This window comes from Numida meleagris, chromosome Z (assembly GCF_002078875.1).
Source record: "Numida meleagris isolate 19003 breed g44 Domestic line chromosome Z, NumMel1.0, whole genome shotgun sequence".
NCBI lineage: Eukaryota > Metazoa > Chordata > Aves > Galliformes > Numididae > Numida > Numida meleagris.
The window spans coordinates 37,943,132-37,964,311 of NC_034438.1; the positions used below are offsets into that span (position 1 = coordinate 37,943,132).

A 21,180-nucleotide genomic window follows, 5' to 3' on the forward strand; every position below is an offset into this window, starting at 1 on the left:
AAAGCCAGTCACAGCACACCTTTAAATTTTCAGATCAAGTTACATGACTCTTTCCCTCTTCTTTCCAACTGAACAGGCCCTGGAGTGTGTTCAGAGGAGGGCAACGAAGCTGGGGAAGGATCTGGAGCACAGGCCTTATGAGGAGCGGCTGAGTGAGCTGGGATTGTTCGGTCTGGAGAAGCAGAGGCTCAGGGGAGACCTTATCACTCTCTGTAACTACCTGAAGGGAGGTTGTAGTGAGCTGGGGGTCAGCCTGTTCTCTCTTGTAACTAGAGACAGGACAAGGGGGAATGGCCTCAAGTTGCACCAGGGGATATCCAGGCTGGAGGTTAGGAAATACTACTTTTTCAAAAAGGTGGTGAGGTGCTGGAATGGGCTGCCCAGGGAGGTGGTTGAGTCACCATCCCTGGAGGTGCTCAAGAAATGTTTAGACATTGTACTGAGATATGGTTTAGTGGAGTTATATTGGTGGTAGGTGGATGGTTGGACTGGATGATCTTGCAGGTCTTTTCCAACCTTGCTAACTCTATGATTCTGTGATTCTATGAACTTGCAGAGGTGAGAGTGGGTTGCCTGTCCGTTCGTAGCAGTTTATAGCACACATCTACTTTAGGATTTTTGGGGGATTGCTCTTACAGAATAAAAGTGTCCCCTGAGATATCAAAACCAAATCAGGTAAAAGTAGAAAGCACATTTACCTGAGGAGCAGACTCGTCCATTCATGTTAATTTAATCTGTTCTGTGGTGTGCCAAGAGGTGATTGGTATGAATAATTCCCTACAACATACATTGCAGAATTTGAATAAACTGTAGAAAGCAAAGACTGAGAGAAAAAGTGATTTTTATTTTTTTAATAAGTGAAATCAAGGGGATTCAAACTCAAGTAACATAGTCCATTTACCTCCGTCACGGTCTTAATATTTCATCTCAGGCTATCCAAGAACCTTAGGTTCACCTCTGTTGGAGGAAGTAATCTTCCAACTGACAATAAATTTACTAAGAGTTAGGAGGCACCTGAACACTGCTGTGCAGCTCCTTTGGAGCTAAGCTTCATGTTTCTTAGGCAGAGTAAGCCTTAGACGATAGGTACCAAATTGGAGATCACACCCTGAAGTGAGCCAACAGCCTTGTTGCATATGTGATCATATAATGAGACTGAATTCTGTTCGTCTACGTAAAATATACAGACAGTTTCTACTCTGTTTTGTTTTTTATTTTTCATACCTTGCGATCTCAATGTTTCTTCAAAGTTTTCATTAATGCATTGTGGATATTTGAGACCCTACTGCACTTAACACAAACATAATGCAGTTACATTTTCACATTTTTATTTTGCTTTAGGCCTGTGTACATTTTTGTCTTCTCTTCCTCATGAGATACATTTTAAGTGATTTAAGACATATAAACAGACCCCATTAACAACAAAATTGTAGTCACTGTCTCCCTGCCCTGAAATACATTACATACCTTCAGGTGGAAGGGAAAGTCATAACTGGAAAAGATTATCAGGAAGCCAAAGTCATATTCAGCTTTGACTTTACTGTTCAGATTTACAAAATATCATAATTTTAAAACATCTTTGACTTTTTCCTCTACTCTCAAATAAGACTGCCTCAGAAGGAAGGTTTTTAGTTGTTTTTGTTGTTACTGCTCTTTGGTTTTTGCCTTGCTGGGAGTATTTTTGTTCGTTATTGTTTTTACGTTATTACCATTTTAGTTACTAAATCTTTTTCCACACTGAAAATCACTTAATGGTATCTCTCTGCTGTCCTTTATGCCTGCTGCAAACACTATTCCCAAATTAATTTTTCCAAAAGCCTCCTCTTCTCACTGCTAGTTACTTTTTCCATGAGGGAATTCTATTATAAAAAGCTTCAGTCCACGTGTCTTTTTCTGAGGTTGTTGTGTTGCAGAAATTGAGCACAGATTGAAATTATTTTGCAACACTGAATTTACTAGTGAAGCGACAGTACAGTAAGAAATGTATGCTCAGAATAAAACTGTCACTTGATTTTACAAAATAATCTATTCTTTAGCTTGAGATGTTTCCATAAGAGAAACATGTGCTCCATTCTTGTAAGACACTGCCTTTTTACTCATACAGCAATTGGAATACTACCCTCATACTACCCCCATACTACCCTCACCATAGCACTAGTGTCAGATCCACAGATGTACTGTACACGAGCAACACAAAACATATTATCACACTGCTGCATTATTTTTGTATGCTTTTCAGCATATACCTAGTCACTAATAAACTTAGAATATAGATTCATCCACTGCACATGAATGACACAAAAACAGGAAAAATGTAGAATTTATTTAGAGTTGTAGATAAAGATAAGCTATGCTGGGTTCAGGCTTGGGACAGAAGGAATATGGCACCTTTTGTAACCATATACAGAGGATTCATCCATACATTTGAAATCTCCCTAGTCTTTGTGATGAGGGTGCATCCTTTTTCTCTGACTATGTGGGCTGCGTCTGACTTTCCAATCTGCTCACAAAATCCAAAGATATCATTAATATGTACTATGACCCACTGAGCACTTTTTAGAGCAGTCTGAAACCAAATTGGTGGATTTGTCTCAGCAAGAAAACTGATTCAGTCCTAAATCAGCACCCATGTTAATATGGTTGATCACAGACCTTCACCCATGCTGACATGAGATTCCAGGGTAGATTCTGCATTTTGTTTCATCATTTCAGTGACAAGTGTACTTCAGAAGTCAGTAATATTTCACATATCCTGTATTTTGTCTTCTGAGCATTCCACATTCCTATGCACATTCCTCTTGTTGTGATGACAAGCAGCCCCCACAGACCTTTTCAAATTGCTTTTAGATGACAAAATATGTTTCAGCATATTTTTTTTTCTGAATCAGACTTCCCCATCTATCCTTGACACATTGAGAAGAAATTCAAACGTATTTTGTTGATACCATTTGGCTCATTGCAGATTTTTGCTGTGTTGTAAGCACAATATTGAATGCATTAAATAACCTCATAATCACATTTAAAGGCTTAGTGATCTAGTGCCACCAATGCACTAAAATATATGATAACAAATGCAGTCAGCATTTTCCATACCATATGCTTGTAAATGTTATTCTGCAGGGAACCAATTAAAACTATGGAAAAATTGGAACACAGACATATGGAACAAAACAAAGCAACTTATCTTGTCACCATGGTGCTTGCTCAGTACATTGATTAGGGAATGGTGATATTATAGGCAAACAAACGCCACTTTAATTAAAGTGTGCTGAAAGGCAATAAACAGTAGCAATCTAAAATATTCATTTTTCCTCTGCTGATGTTAGTTTTCGTGCTAATGAGACAGAAGATACAAAATACACTCCTGTAAAAAAAAACAGAAAAAACTAAATTTTATTTGAAGAAACGTAACATTAGCATTGATTTATTGAAAATTTTCCTCTATTAGCATTCAATCTGAAAAAGACAGAAAACTAAAGTGAAGTGCTTGGATCTTAGGGAAAAGATTTAAAATACTACTAAGGACATAAGATGTTTCAGGAAAAAAAAAAGTTAAGCACACGTTATCTCTTAAAAATTTTTCTACCAAGAGGTAGCACGTTAAGTGAACTACTATGTCTAATCTTATATACCTCCAGTGCAATTAAGAATAGAAAAAAAAAACAGTGAAAATGGAAGAAATAACTATCAATCACTTCGAAAACTATCCTCTCAAAGAAATAAAAAGTGGAGAAGTGGAATCGTGATTTACCAACCAGGCCTGGGGCAAGCCTGGAAAGATCTACAGGAGGAAATATAAGATCAACTTGGTATTTTCCATTTTCTGTTGTATTACAGAGTTCAGCAGTACCATAGCTCCAAAATCTCACAGAGCACTACAGTGCCCACTGAAAAGATTCAAAAATAAAAATAAAAATAAAAATATAGAGATTATATATCTTAAGTGAGAATCATTACTACTTTTGCACAGTGTTGGTGACACCTTGTAATATTTATGGTGATGATTATTACTGCAACTCCATTTCACATTATTTTGTCCTTTTATAGAGTACGTGTGTGCCTTAGCAGATAGACAATTGGTACAGAATCAAAGGAACAAATTAAGTTAATTGTACTGGTCATCATCCAGCACAGCCGAGGTCTGTCTAGAGCTGCTATATAATAAACAACCTTTCTCTCATAGAGTAATCACCAGATTGTCGCTGTAGCTACCAACTCCACATGCTATCCAAACAGAAGTGAGAGCTTCAGCACTTGTAAATATTCTGCTGACTAAAGACAGACTTTACACGGCACAGAAGTTCAATTTTGTCTCATAAAAGGTATGTAGCATACAGAAGAACAGAAATGTTCTCTTTACAGAAACAGACAGTATATAGTACTAAATATTAACTTCATGGTAACATAACATGGTAACATAATAACATCAACTATTGCTTTAAAAGTATGAAAAATTATAGAGAAAATCATTCAAATTGTACTTAAAAAGTAAACTGAAGCACTGTCTATATTACAAAGGAATACAACAATTTCTTTAAAGATATATCATACTGTTCATTTCTGTTCAAAAGTTTGGGTAAGCATAAACAAAATATGAGAACAAGGAACCCACCGATGAGGGATTTATTTTGTTTACAGTTTAGTTCAGTTTCACCCATCTCGATCCAAGTTTTCACAACAGATTACCTCAAAATTTTATTAAGAAGGGAAGAAGTAATAGAAGTAAGTAGAAAAATTCACATATGAAGAGATATTAATGACTTAAGCAAGACATCCACCTCTTCAGTGATAGTTTTGCTGAACACACAAAAGAATCCTCTCTGTTAAAAGTGTTTCAGACAATCTGCCATCCCTCCTGAAACTGCAGCCCTAGCTAATTCAAAAGACAATGAATATTTTGGTAAAAGAATGCAAACAGAATAAATTACATTAATATTTCAACTTTAACCTTTAATTGACAGTTTCTGTGTAGATCAACAGTATCCTCTAATTTTTCATTTAACAAAGTATGATTTAGTTTTAATTTACGGAGAACGCAGATAACTGCAGCCTCCTCCACATACAGAGTTTCTTGATTTTTCAGACCCTTCAGGCTCTTGACTTTCCGTTAGAAAAAACAGCAGCCATTGATTTCTCTGTCTACTGTTGTTAAGAACAAAAGGTCCAAAGGTAAGGAGAGAAATGTAAGCTATCAAAGAACAATCTGCCTCCTCTCAGGCTGATACCTTCCTTCCACCAAATCACAGAGCTCTAAACTTTCAAAGCGATTCTGAAGGTAAAAATTAGAGATCATAACAACTCTCCTAGGTCACCTCTTGCACAGAAGTCCTTAAAAAATATACAAATTTAAAAGTGAACAAATGAACAAAAATAACCCTAGGTATATAAAAGGTACCTATGGAAGCCAAAATACCTGATACAGAAGACAACAGCCAGACTCCTGCTTTCTATTGCAGAGTGCACAAGCACTGATAGAGCATATACATTATGCTCATAAATATACTATACCTCAGTGACCAGCAACACACCATACTCCATCAAATGGACATTTGGTATATACCAGTAAGATAATTCCTGGGCTGCTAGCCTAGGGGATGCTGCAACAAACAAACCAGAATTATTCTGCATTGCAAGATGTTCCATATATTATTAAAATATATATATGTATATATATATATATATTCATCACCTTTATAGATATCGACAAGTACCCAGTTAAGCACTTGTCAGAACAGGAACACTTTAAATTAGAAACTGATGATGATTTCATGGCAGCACAGTGTAAGGTCACTCTCTGTTCCCAATCTGCTATTTCTTTAGCTCACAAGTTCTGCTTAGTTAATTACCTAAATCTCCGCAGATCAGAATACCATTACACAGCATTTTAAGTTAAAAAAGTATTTTAAACTGAAGAAAGAGGAGGAATGTGGCTTTCTTTCCCTTAAACAGGAAGACTGACATTAATTTGATGAATTAAGATGCTAATAATTATTGTATCTTACTGTTATAATTAACATCAAAATAGAAAGTTTAAACCATATTTGTGTCTTTAAAAAATTTTGCAAGATATATACATAACAACATACAAGCTTTAACATATGCATGACATGAAATACTTGTTATGAATTGTATATTGTGAAGCATTTGGGCCATTCAGCATGCTTAAGTTAACACTGCCAAGAGAAACCACAATCTTTGCTCCAATGACATGCAGCCTGTGAAATACGTCATGCATACAAAGTGATAGCTGTGCTTAACATAGGAGAATGTATAATAATAATGGGAAATTTTATACTAATTAAATGAAATCTACACCAGGCTGCTCCTCATGACTGGAATTATCTTTTCAGGTATACTTCAGTATAAAAAACATTCAGAAAATGTAGTACTAAATACTGAAGTGATAGAATCTCTTAATATGTAACTCCCAGGAAAAAAAAAAAAGACAACCAGATTTGGAAGTCTGAATATAAATATATATATAAATATATTTATAAATAGTAGGATATGTAAGATGGATATCATCTTTGTCTTAGCACTTCCTTCTGTCATCCTGGCTAAATGATACTTAACAGGCAGTATCCAAAAATTAAACTAGCAGACTCAACACAAACACTCTGAAAGGTAAAGAGAGGAAAAAATAAATAAGTAAAACAATAAGACATTTCAGAAATTCTGTGCAAAGTAAGCATAGCCACATGGTAACAGTTTTTCAACAATACTGTTGTACCCAGATAGGTAAGCGCCTTTTTAAGTACAACTGACACCAAGCAACACAGATCTGATCCTAATACAGCTCAAACTGAACCTCCAGTAAAAGCAAAATTGGAGAAACAGCATGAAGCTTAGCAGCTTTCTGGAACAGTTTTACTGTTTATTCTACTTCCCTCAAAATATTTTTGGTTATGTCACAGAGCACTAAACAGTGCCAGCAGAAATACGGCAAACAACCTGCTTAATTTCTTATTATTGTTCTTGGTAAAAAAAAAAAAATAATACTTTGTCCTATATTTGAACTTTACTGTATGAATGATTTTTTCGCCAAGCTCCCACATCCAGATTTTGAAAATGTGGATTGATTTAACTTTAAATTGATTTAACTGTCAATTCCTAAATATTCTTCATCATTTTAAAAGATTTCCACATTTTATAGTTCTGAGGACTTAGAGATTACTGTGAAGAAACCTGAAATATTTGTTTTGTGATGATGCTACGGTACACTCAATGGAAAGACTAAATTCACTGAATTACAGATGTAGAAGTGCGCAGAAGTATGAACTTCAGACGCTTGGCACATGTAGGAGTAGTTGAGAACACATACACACACAGGTACATACAATGGCTGTGTTCAGTGAGATACAGTACATCCTTCAGATACTATTTCATATTCAGGAATATGTGAGACCTACTGCTATAGAAGTTTATCAGGCTTTAAATATAAGATGCATCTCCACAAGTAACATCCTGCATTGAAGCTGTGTATAAACAGCAACAGATCCTATTCTCCATCTCACCTCAGAGAATATAAGATCTACAGTTAGTACTATGTACGTTTGCTCTGGTTCTCTTCATTGTCAGTGCTGTAGAACTAGAGCTCATTTTTTCCAACTCAATTCCCATCCTTCTCCTGGTTACCAGCTACAGCAGCTACATATGACTGAGGACCAGGATAGAGCGCTATCACACTTCACTTACTGAGCACATTAGCGTTACTGACTGTAACTCGTAATAAGAATATATCACACAGCTGTTCTGTCTTTCCTTTTCTTCTCATTGATAGCAACAGCAATTCAAGGATTTGATACTAATCTCTATAATTAAAGGCTAGATAAAAATCATACTTGCTGATAATCTGTTCTCCAGGGACACTTCATAAGATGCACTTATGGAGACAATGTGTTCTAAGGCACAGAGAATAGAAAGCTTTAGTATAAGGTGTTGGATGACAGAATAACCCACCAAAATTAGAAATAACCTTGTGGCTTAGCATGGCCTTCTTCATAATGAGTAGAAAGCCTTTCTTCTCACAGGCAGTGCAGCAGCAGAAGCTACCACCAATGAAGAGGAGATGGAGGAGAAAGCCCTATCTCTATGACACCTATTTCCAACTCACATTTGGCTCATTTTATTTGTATTTCTCCCTGGTCTTCCAGTACAACTATCTATACTACACTGGTGTATTTGTAAAGGCGTTCCAGGAGAAAGACCTACTTATTAAAGCTCGGTGGGTTTGAGCTATTTTTAAGCTTTATGCATATTGATTTACGTTAATTAAATGCCCTCAGAAATGACGGCAATTACATAGAGATGGGCTCTTGAAATTAATCCTTCTCTAACAATAGTAACTAAAAACTGTAGACGGAGTGTACAAGCATATTTTCAAGGCAGTCTTTCACAGTTTAGTTTGATTACTGATAGGGTCAGGAAGCAAATATTTCCGTATTCAATAAATAATATCTTTCATATTATCATACTATTCTCACTTTTGTGTGTGTGTGGTTTTCACTCCTCGGCTTTGACCCTGTATCATTCACCAATTATTCCAAATAAAGTTTCATGATTCCCACCAGCCTGTTCCAACTTACAAGCATCAGATCAGAATCTTGTTCAAAACAGTATTTGGTGTTATTGTACAGGTATAGAATAGGGCTTCTAAGCTCTCAAGTATTCTGTAAAGATGCAGAAAATTCAAGAAAATTCCCTTCCACTGCCTGTTAACTACTCTAACACACATTTAGTTATTTTGCTAAATACAGCAGGAGCTTTTAACCCCTGGCATACACAACATCTGTCAATCTAGACAGACTGACTTACACAGTCTAACTCCCACCAAATTATCACAAGAATGGGTTACCAACTAAACATTCTGAAATGTGTTAAGGGGTCTTCAAAACAACCACAATGGCATGCTGTTCTTCAAAATAAATAAATAAATAAATGTGTACTTGAGTTAGAAGGCATGCCATTCCTTAGCTTCTCTAGATTGTCACAGATGAATAGCTTACTGTGAGGGCTAAATCTTTTTAACTGGAAGATAAATGATCTTTCAGCTATATCTGTGTACAGTGGCAGTGGCATCCAGTCACCTGTTCTGTTTACTGGAGCTGTGGATCTTGCCAGCATCTCAGGGGGACAGAGCTTAGCCTCTGCTTCCTGTTAAAAATGACAGTCAGTTGATTTTAAGTACATTCTCAAGAATTGCTATGCTCTGAATATATCTGTTAATGACATACTTATTAATATCCAGCCTTGAAAACGTACATAGGAACACATCAAATTTGGACTGCATCAGAAAACAGACCTATACCAGATTTTTTATTAAAGTTTTCAAGAATAAGTTTATTATTTATGCTTCCATATTTCTTTTAGCTTCAAAGAAAGAGCTAGAATCTCTCCATATTTCCTTCAAATCAAAGTGAAAATAGACCATTAAAAGTATGTTATATCTTAAACAAGTTTTGTCAGAAATGTGAAAGCTATGGCAGACAACAGGGCATAAGGAAGGTGGAGTTTCTCCTTTCTCTAGAGGTGTAACCTTCCCTAAGAGCACAATATTTCTCATACTTATGAAAGATGACATCCAAACCAGCTTTATTCAGTCCTCCAAAATTTTCCTACACACCTCAACACTTACTAGAAGAAGGCTTCCTAAAGATGAGTGGAAATTAGAACATCCTACACTCATGAGCTTGCCATCAGTTTCATTTGTTTACATGCAGTCATGCAACTCCAAACAAGTGCACATACATGCAGGGGGATGGACACACACAGACACTGTTCCCCTGCTGGTTCAGTGGGATTTCAGAAATCCTCAGCAGTGCACTGCTGCTGGATTTAGGCAGTTAAGACACAGAACACTGCCCAGGGGCTCCCTTGTCCATTAACCCACTTTCTCTGTAAGTGCTTGTACCTCCCTGTGCATGCAAGTGACAGCAAGAGAGCACAAACTAGATAAAAGTCTATTTTAAAATCACAGAACCATAGAATCATTTGAGGTGGAAGGGACCTTTAAAGGTCATCTAGTCCCACTCCCCGGCAATGAACAGGGACACCTACAGCTAGATTAGGCTGCTCAGAGCCATGTTCAGTGTGACCTTGAGTATCTCCAGGGACAGGGCATCCACCACACCTCTAGACAACCTGTTCCAGTGCCTCCCAACCCTTACTGTGAAAAACTTCTTCCTTATACCCAGTTTAACTCTATATCCCCTGTTTTAGTTTGAAACCATTTCCTCTTGTCCTATCACAACAGACCTTGCTCAACAGTATGTCCCCTTCTTTCTTATAGCCCCCTTTTAGATACTGAAAGGCAGCCATCAGGTGTTCCCGTCCCGGAGCCTTCTCTTCTCCAGGTTGAACAGCCCCATATCTCTCAACCTGTCCTCATAGGAGAGGTGTTCCATCCTCTAGATCATTTCTGTGGCCCTCCTCTGGACATGCTCCAACAGATCTATGTCTCTCCTGTACTGAGGACTCCACATCTGGATGTGGTTCTCCAGATGAGATCTCTCCAGTGCAGAATAGAGGGGCAGGATCACTTCCCTCAACCTGCTGGCCACTTTTGATGCAGCCCAGGATGTGATTGGCTTTCTGGGCTGTGAGGGCACATTGCTGGCTCATGTTCAGCATGCCATCACCAATACCTCCAAGCCTTTTTTGGCAGGCCTGTGCTCAGTGCTTTTCTCTCCCAGCTTGTAATGATAGTGGGGATTGCCATGACACAGGTGCAAGACCTTGCAGTTGGATTTGGCCCTCACGATGGGCCCACTGCTCAAGCCTGTCTAGGTCTCTCTGAATAGCATCGTGTCTCTCAGGCACATCAACTGCACCACACAGCTTGGTGTCATCTTCAAATTTGCTGAGAGTGCACTCAGTCTGACTGTAAATGTATCAATGAAGATGTTAAAGTGTATTAGTACCAGTACTGACCCAAGGGACACCACTCATCACTGATCTCCATCTGGACATTGAGCCCCTGACCACCACTCTCTGGGTACAATCACACCAGCGGTTTCTTGTCCACTGAACAGTCCACCCATCAAAACCATATCTTTCCAATTTGGAGAGAAGGATGCTGTGCAGGACCATGTCAAAGGCCTTACTGAAGTCCAGATAGATGGCATCAGTGGCTCTTTCCTTGTCCGCTGAGCCAGATATGCCACTATAGAAGGCCACCAGGTTAGTCAGGCAGGACTTGACCTTGGTGAAGCCATGCTGGTTATCCCATATCACCTCCCTCTCTTTCATGTGTGTTAGCATAGCCTCCAGGAGGATCTGTTCCATGATCTTTCTTTGCACAGGTGAGGCTGACTGGTAGGTAGTTTCCCTGGGTCATCCTTTTTACCACTCTTAATAATGGGTGCAATATTGCCATTTTTTTTTTCCAGTCACCAGAGACTTCACCTGACTGTCATGATTTTTCAAATATGGTCAGGAATGGCTTGGTAACTACATCAGCCAGTTCTCTCAGGACTCTCGAATGTATCTCATTGGGACCCATAGACTTATGGATGTTCAGGTTCTTCAGGTGGTCATGTACGTAATCTTCATTTGCAGCAGGCTGGACATTGTTCCTCCGGTCCCCATGTTCAGACCCAAAAACAATACAATACAAACTAAGGGGAAACTGGTAAGGACTGGATACATGGTTGCGCAGCCATGGTCAGTCTCTACATCTTCCTGCCATCTTCCTTTGCCTTGGCTCCTTTTCTTTCGCTAACAATGATCTATGCAGTCATTTTGGAAACATTAAAATACAAGCCTGTTCTCAGAGTGCAGAAATCAGTACTGGACATTTTAATGTGCCTCTGAGAGGTGTTTTCACCTTACAATGCCTTGAATGCTGTCTACTGTAATCACCTTTCACCTTTTCAAATTGGGCAGAACATGTCCTGCAAGGAACTCCACCTTTAACTTCTGCTACTACACTACAGGGTTGCTGCTACCACTCAAAATGATACTATGCAATAGTCCTGAGTCCTTCCTGCTCTCTGCCATAAACCAAGCATTTCTTATTTCTAGATTACCCATGAGTTTCATTTGTATAACTACTTCTAATTTATGGAAGTAAAGAGAAGATGTTGATCTTTTAGTCTAATGTTAATTCAGTATCAGTATTAATTACCTGTTTGAGGGGAAGAAGCTTGATTTTAATCACTAATTAATATGGCAACCAACTAGGTTGCTTCTTCCGTGGTATCATCAAACAGCACCAATATAAGCTCTTAAAAACAGAGATGTGCAAAGAATTAAAATGTATTTCTAACTGGCTTAGAAAGTTAGTGATTAAGCACTCACTTAACGGTGGAGGATACATGTAATTAAGCAGGGCTAGAAAGATTTAGAATATCATTTCACATCTTATTTAGAATCCTGCTTATTTTCCAGCACAATGAGAGGCAAAGAGAAGCAACCTCACAGGCAGGCAAGATGAGCTGTCTTGTTATCTAGCAATGGATGGCATTTTGTAAGGTTGAAGAGAGGATGGCAGATGATACATAACCATGTGCCAAAAGGCCGATTTATCCTCAACATTGTAAGACGCTCAGAAGAACCCATCTGTACCTCATTTGTTGGCATAGAAGAAAATGGCAAACTGCAATATTACAAACAGTTGTGGAAAACCACAAAGAACTTGTACTGCAGCATAGTGAAACTGCTGAAACTTACTGTGAGATTCTCTAGAAGCTACAAGGTTGTGGAGAAAAGGAAACAACAAGGTAAACTCATCTGCTGTAAACACGAGCATTAAAATAGAACGTCTTTCTATACCGTGTTCCATTTTAGCAGACAGAAATCAGTTTCTGAATGCTTATCAGAATTATCATTACTTGTTATACTAACAGCAGAGTTTTAATTTCCACCGTAAAAGAAAATCTTCAAAACAAGAATAAAATCTCAAATAAGCTCTGCACGATGCTTGAAAAACAAAGCAAAACAAAAATCAATAGAAAGCCTGAAAGTTTTCTTATAGTTTGTGCCACCATAGACATTGGTAAAGAGACACGTTGGAATTATTATATATGAGCACAGACATAGAACACATAAATGATTTAAGCCATTTCTGTAACATGTAACTTTAGGTCACTCCATTTCCAAGAATTAAGATCCCAGTATTTTCAGTCAAGCAGGCTTCACAGTCTTCAAACTTACCTAAATTTAACCAAAAGTATTTCCTTAGATCAGTTTGTTTTCCTCTTTAAATTGCAGCTTGTCTTTTACATCTCATCTGTAAATAAATGCTCTTTTCAAACCACAAGACTGTAACTGGCCCAATCCTCATACAGCTGGGGGAGCTGTTGATTTTTTATTTTTTTTTTATGACACTTTGATATTGAGACAGGCTTGCACAGCTATTCTGCAAACTTGGTAAAACAGATGAACCAAAATACTTCAGACTCGACCTTAGAAATCCCCCTATTTGCATTACAAAATGCACAAACGCTGTCAGTTGAGAACTGTGCAGTGATTTTGAGAGGTGAACAGACACTAAGATTAGATCACTTAACTCATTTTCTCATGTGATCTAAAACAGAATACGAGTCCACGTCTCTAGAGATGAAAGATGAGAACTCCAGGCTGCACTGCTGTCTCATATCTGGAATGACTGCTTTAATGCTGTTTCTGCTCTTATGTCACTCTTTTAAAAAAAAATAAGTGATGCCACTGCCTTTGCTTTTTCTTCCTAAATCTGCCAGTGCTGAAGTTCTACTGTACATCAAATTCTTCAAGGAAGGAACAAATCCTAGAGAGTGGCACAGAGTTAACTGTTTTTATGTGAGTTTATGCAGCTAGCCTCTCAGAATATCCAGAACACAGGGAATGGGTAAAAAAAGAAAAAAAAAAAATCCTCTCATGTACAAACCTACTTTTATTTAAAAAAAAAAAAACACCACTATCTGTTATGCAACATTTTAAAGTTGGTTTCAGCAACAGCACAATTTATCTGTTGGTAGTCCCTACAAAAAGGTGAAGGCTCTGGAGTTACACCCTACCACAGACAGCTCAGCACACACACTTCCCTGGGGGTGGCAGAGAGGAAGTAAATCTGTCACTGCAGACTCTACCTTAGTGACCGCGGTTCACATAAACTTGAATTCGAATATTTTTCCTAATGAAAACTTTACCACAGCTACTATCTCAACTATTGCTCCAGCTAAGTCAAGATGAAGGACACAAAATGAAAAAAATAGATATCTATTTTCTTTTCTCCACTACAGCTCTTTCAATTGAATTGCTCATTTCTGTTTTTATGGTTCCTGAATTAAAAGATCAAAAACTCCAAGCAACAGAAAAATAAATCCAAAAATAGGGAGGCCAGAAGTGAAATAGTGGTTTTACTATCGTACATGGTCTTTCAGCTTGATAAGGCCACCTACTTCAAATGTATAAAAACCATTCAGGACCCCAGCAAGACAGCCTTCCCAAAATTTCATACAGGCATAAACCTCTTAAACACACAGTACATGTGTATAAGGCCATCTTCTCTTCTAGATTATATGAATACTCAAGATAAAGATTCAAATAGATTTACTATAAGAAACATAGGAAGATATTTCTGTAACAAGTTAACCTGTCACTGTGTTCCCTCTGACTCAGCTGAAACCCGGACAAGCCTGCAAATGACTTTGACTGACTGTTAAAACCTTTGTTAAGTAAAGGAAAGGGTGCTGAATCAGTCAGCTGGTCACTTGCCAACTGACTATATTTAGGAGAGACTGTCCCTGTCCCTGGGGGTGTTTCACAAGTTTACCATTTGTTGCTGTTTCTCTGAAAAGTCAAAAGCATTCCAAATGGAGCAATTCTGATTCTCATTAAGAAAAAAAATATTGTCACTGGGAGCTGCTAAGCCAGTGACAGCTGAACAGCATACAAGGTTCAGCGAGAATTCCTCTTTCCCTGCCAGCATGCCGGCTAGACTCTATGTCTCCACTTCTTTTCACGAGTCGTGGTAGATTCTGAACAATTCAGGCTTCTTTTCCCGATCAACTCATCTTTGCTTAGGTTTTTTTAGTCACCACTGTATAAAAGCAAAACAGCATTTATTAACTTCAATAATTCTTATGCTCTGTATCACAATGTAATCATTGTACAACAAGATTAACCATTAGAGAAAAGGTCATTGCGGCATGGTAGTCTGTCACTCACAGGCTGGTGCAACAGCTGATTTCACTAGTTTGTGTCTGGCGCTGTATGTAGAGACATTCCCACACAGAAGACTAAAACAGAATCAAATCCATGTCAATTACAGAAATAAATAAACACTGTGATCCAGTAGAATTTCCCAAATAGTATCCAACAGGTAAGTCATGTCAGACAATTACACGGCAAAAATTACTCTGTGCTCTAGACAGCAATTGACGTAGGGAGGCCTAAGGCTGATAAATTGAGGCTAGATGGAAATTAACAAAAGGAGGTTATGACTGTGCAAAATGGAACCGGGCCAGCACATTAGGTCTATTAGGTCTATTACACGTTGTTCTGTTATTGTCAAATGACACTATAAAGAAGGAAAGAGCACTGTCTGACATCATCAAGACGTCACCCTTTTCTGAAGTGTTCCTGACATTTCATTGCCACTCCACTGTCCTTACTATGCTAGTCTACTAGCATCTCCTTAGAATATGTAGTATCACTCCAGTCATTACAGTCCTGCCTAATACTGTGGGCACTGGTCATCTTTTTTGGAGAAAAAGATTAAAAGTGGAATATTATCAAGTCACTGAAGCACTGAATCTGACCTCCCTCAGAACTCCAGGATGACAAGCACAATTTCACTTCTGATCTGGGCCTGCCTCTTTTAAAATGAGATCCCCATGCTTTCTCCCCAGCAGAACCTTGCCTTAACCTCAAACTAAGCATGGCTAGAGTTGAGCTTTCACACCTTCTCCTTTTCCTCCACCTCTCTCTCCCAGGGACATACAGGGAGAAATAAACCCATCCTACCCATCTCCCAGGCCTGTCACCTTGGCCCCACACTCAGTTCAGATACACAAATACCCCTGCTCCCATCCTACCCACTGCCAAATCCAGCAGGTTTACTTCCTGATGAGCCTCCCTCCTCTCCCCTCAGTGATGGCACTCAAGCTATCATGACTTGATGATTTAATCTCTGAAGCATTATTTGGCTCCAGCAAAAGCACCCTGGCAGTTCTAGAACTCTGCCATGAAACAACTTTCCCTGGTGCACCATTCCGATGCCAGCATCTCACTGCCCCAGATCTCCTTGCTCTATGATGTTGAATAGAATCTCTAACCAATGATTTCTAACCTGTACAAACCTCCCTCTGCTTCATCATCTCCTATTCAATAATGAAGCATTAAATTCTATCTCCATCTGGTCAATAACAAAGAGGAATGGAGAAAGGAATCAAATCTTCTCATCTCCTCACATCCTGCCTCCATGCCTTTTCCAAACCATCTTAACACTTAAAAGCCTTTTTTCCACCCCTTTGCTTAGATAAGTTTCTGGGAAGATGACTTCTGCTTCACTTTTATGTTTCCTTTCCCATAAAAGTACCACTGTATCCCAGCTAAATCAAGCACTTTTTTTAAAGTAAGAACTAGCTATGGTTGATTAAAAAAAAAGGTATAGATAGGCAGATAAAAGGCAATATGAATAAACATGTAAGTGACTCAGCTTGTTTTTAAACTGTGACCACATAAATCTACTCAAGTCACGCCATCATCTGTAATTGTTCCTTAACTTCTTTGCTTCATAAACACAGCATTCATTTCTCATAGCTATCAAAGCAATACCTCAGAAGACTTTTAGTAAATTCTCAAGGGCATCTCCCTGGTCATAGGCCTGACTTTCACTTTGGAAAATGTCCAGTCACATCATCCAAGTTTTCTCTGAGCACATATTTCTGGGAGCATAATCCCCTATTTGCAGTGTATTATCCTGCCAGGTTTGACACTGGTTTTGCATTACAGTCACTCTTCCACAGAAGCAAGGGATTAAAAGAACTTGAAGTCTGTTTGGCTTTTTATTCCCCTTCAAATGCTGTTAACTGCTAAAGATGACACAGCATTTAGAAAGATTATTTCCCCAGCTAATCTACTATTCTCTGCAGAGGGAGGGCCGTCTCTCTGTTGCTACTTGGAAGCGGTTCGCGGCAGTACGTGGATGTATCAGTATCATCTGCACATTAAGCCCTTTCCTAGTCTCATTCTGTCCTCTTTGACTTCCCTGAAGCCAGCATACAAAACATCAAGCTCCCAATTGCGCACAGACCTCAGTCCAGGGAGAAAGCACTGGCTGCCAGCCATTGTCTCAGCATCTTCCCGGGAGAATTCTGAAACTTTTTAGTTCCTAAGAAAAAATTCTTACTGTTTCTTTCTTGACAGACTCCTTTGATTTAACTTCATTCGGCCTCACTGCAAAACTGTCTGGGGTAAATGAGATTACTTGAAAGATACCAAACCTCACTATCTGATGCAGCAAGCAGTATTTCACTTAGGAATCCTCCTAAGTGATAGTAAAGAACTAAAAGTTGGTGGGCTGGAGGACGAAGAGGAACAAATGCTCAATTCCCTATAATGAAGAAAAATATGTGAGAAGGACTCTCCAGAAGGATTTGTACTGGAATACATGTTGTTCTTCCTATCCATAAATAATAAATAATATTACTTCCAGTAGGACAAGCAGGTGAATAAATAATAAGGTGACAAAGGCTGTAGACTGTACCAGATTATTCAGGAGAATCAAATCTAAAGCTGCTTACAAAAGCTGCAAAAAGAACTCATGGCACTGAGGGACTAGGCTAAAAAGTACAGACTGTAGAGAACATTAGGAAACAAAGCCAACTCTTGTAACCATATTTTGGTACGCAGTCAGACAGGCTTTAAATTGGGTATTATTAGGCGGAAAACACATCATTCATCCATCGCAAATAACATCCTGAAAGCATCAGAGAAATTGCTTTCTGACAGTAAAATAAATAAGTAGAATATCAAGAACTCTAAAGAAAAGGGGGAAAAAAAGTGAAACACTGTTCTACTGTAATAAGTCTACAGTGTACAGGTGCCTTAAACTCTGCAGGTGGTTCTGGGCTCCATAACTTTCAAAGGGTTAATAAAGTTACAAAATCTTCTGAGGAGCCACAAGGATGAGCAAGGATAGCACAGTGCTCAAGTAAGAGGCGGGAGAGGAATACGTTAGCTTAGAAGTGTTTTGAGAGAAGAGAATGGAGGTACGGTAATATTCCTTAACTAAATGCTACTTGTTCAAGGAAAAGGAACCATGGAGCACCCATTAAAATTGTCAAGGAGGTGGTTTATAATAAGCAGAAAGGGTTTTTCCCCACTCATACAGAGAATATTATAATGTGATAAAACTCACTGTCTCTCTAAAAAATTCTGTGATTCAAGGATTTTGTAGGAAAACAAAGCACAAAAGGATTTGAAAACAAACAACAAACAAACTAGCCCAGACAACTGGCTCTAACCGTGGCTAACAGACTGGTTCTGATACAAATTTTAAACTAACCTTTCAAAATCTAATATATATGCATTCTACTGCTCATAATCTTGCCTTGGTCAAGACAGAGCACTGTTTGAGACAGACCTCTGGTCTCACCTAGTATCAACTGTTCTCACGTTAGAACCATGCTTGGTAAAGACTGAAAAAAAAGCAACGTGCAAGACTGAAACCCACAAATGTCCAAAAACTTCAATACAGCATCTATTATATTCTGCCATGTTTTGTCTCTTCCTCCTTGAATGTACACAGATTATATAAAACCTGTGTTGAAAATAACAAAACTTTCTATGGTCATGAGAAGCCACAAAAGAACAATTCACTGCTCTTAGAGAAAGAAAAGCCTGATGGAGACTTCACTTTATAACACGTAGAAAATATATAATACGTACACAAGAGCCTAAATAAATAAATAAATAAAATAAAAATGTGTAAGTCTTTTCTGCAGTACAGTCCTCAGCTAGAACTTGCCCTGTGTAGAAAAACAGCCTTGATTAATGTTGTGGCTGGAGCCAGAGCCAAATGAATGATGAAGCACTTGCAGTAATAGGTTCCCCTGCACAGTCTGGAGCAATTGTTCTTCTGGCATGGTCTGTAGCTATTGTTTATGAGTAAAGAAATTTTTCCGTTACTCATGCTGAGAAGTATTCATGTAGTTGGTACATTGTAATCAGTTTAGCCCAATAAGATTACCTACAGTGTGAGATACTAGCATGGTAAGACTGGCATCGTCAAGCCTCTGAGATACAACAGCCTTCTGTGCAGCAGAATGCAAACCTTCAGTTACTCCAAATTACCTTTTTCAGGCTTCTGTGGTACAAAGGAAACCATCAAGCTGAAGCCATTCTGGAAGTGGACATTCCAGTGTCCAGACCCTTCTTCCCCAGCCAAGCCCAGCTGGCATGGCTATACAATGCAGTAGGAGCCAGAAGGACACCCCCAGGCTCCCCAGGTAGAGCGGACTGCTCCAGAGCAAGCATTCTCCTCACACAGCTCAGAAGGTACTAAGAGAAGTTTTCATGCCTTTTGAAAACCCACAGTGAACCAATAAGAAAAGCTACTGTTCAGACGTTGTGCTCTACATTTCCTCTAAATCAAAGAAATACTATTTTCTGTTATCCACAGGCTTCTTCAGGTCATATTTTCCCAGATAACTCTTGTCTGATTTTCAGCAGCACTCCAGAAAGATTAATAAGTACTTGCTTTTGGAAGCAAAACCAGGTTGTTCTCATTGATTGCTGTTTACCAATGATGCAGAGGGGATCACTATCATAATTAATTTGTATTAACATTAAGTCAGGTCACCTTTGATATCCTTGAGCAGAAAACATGCCAAGGCCAAATCTCTAGTTCAAAAGTTGCCATTTACAAAACGCTGATGTGAAAATGTATTAAGTATCTGCAACTACTCTACACAGCACATTTTAATTGGGCTAATGAGGCTTACATTGTTTACATAAAAATATGAGGATAACACTTACAAGCTCCTAAAAAGACAGAGCTGGAATGGGATCAAGATGACACAGCTTGTGCTTATCCTTTACACCTGCCAACACGGTTAGATTCACCAGGGCATTTACTTTATCTCCTATTCTGCCATTCCTCTAAGGAGCGCCTTCATTTCATTCTCTGATTTCTAATATACACACGATAACAAAAGATGTTAAAATAAAACACATTTTACAAATTATTAACTAGAGAGCACGATGGCTCTCTGTAGAAAGAAGAACTTTCTTTTACAGTTTCTCAGTCTCCAAGCAGTTCATGACATGACCAAAGAAGTGGTGAGGCCTTGATACTCTAACAAAGTTTTCTACCCTGACTCTCCGGAGGGTGGGAACACAACTCCAGAAGCACACAGGTTCCAAACCCCAGGAAACACAAGGCAAAATCAGCAGCAGGGGATTTTTTTTTTTTTTTTTTTTTATCTTTTTACTAACTCGTGGCTATTTCTATAATTGAACCTACTTCTTAGAACAGAGATAGCGAGCAGGAGAGCTGCCCAAAAAAGCTGCAACAGCAAAACTGAGTTTCATACAGATACTGGAAACAAGGCGGCCCGAGGTCACGCAGGTCTTAAAAACATCCCGCTTCTGCACTGCGCCTAACGGAGAAAGCAGTACGCGCTGCTCGGAGCCAGCTATCAGCCACTGCAAGCAGCACCGACGCGCTGCAGCTCCGCAGAGCCCCGGCAGCGCAGCACGCGAGCTCCCACGGCAGCGCCACAGCCGCGGAGCCGCTCCGCCGCCTCCTGCGCAGATTGCTCAGTTATTTAAGTCCCGCTTATCCAAACTTGTCCCGCGCTCCCGGGGACGCTTACAGCACAGAAATGACAGTCTTTCCGTGTCTTCCGGTATCGTTTTTCCTACACAACTTGATGCACCTGGAAGTCCCAACAAACGCGCAAATAACCCCCAAAAGGCACGCGGCCACCCCTGAGGTGCCTCTCGAGCACAGCTTCGCGCGCTCGTTAACCGAACGTTATTCAGCAATAATCTCAGGGCAGCAACTTGTGCCGGCTCCCCCCGCCACGAGCCCCAAACGCGACCGAGCACCCGCAGCGCCCGCGGTGCCACGCCCGGGGCTGCGGGCGGCCAATGCGGCTGCGGACAAGCGGGGCGAAGCCACTCACCAGGCGGCTCCGAGCGCGCTGCAGGAACTCCTCCATGGCGGCGGCCGGCCGGCGGCACCCCGCACCG

General features: G+C 39.3%; 1 protein-coding gene across 2 annotated transcripts in view; it reads right to left on the bottom strand.

Moving 5' to 3' along the window:
* Positions 1 to 21,174, bottom strand: part of PRUNE2 (prune homolog 2) — a 138,165-nt gene extending 116,991 nt beyond the window's left edge. For both annotated transcript variants that reach the window (XM_021380677.1, XM_021380675.1), the window contains exon 1: positions 21,114 to 21,174. In XM_021380677.1, coding sequence (XP_021236352.1) covers positions 21,114 to 21,149 — 36 coding nt within the window. In that variant the 5' untranslated portion in view covers positions 21,150 to 21,174. The remainder of the gene's footprint in view (positions 1 to 21,113) is intronic.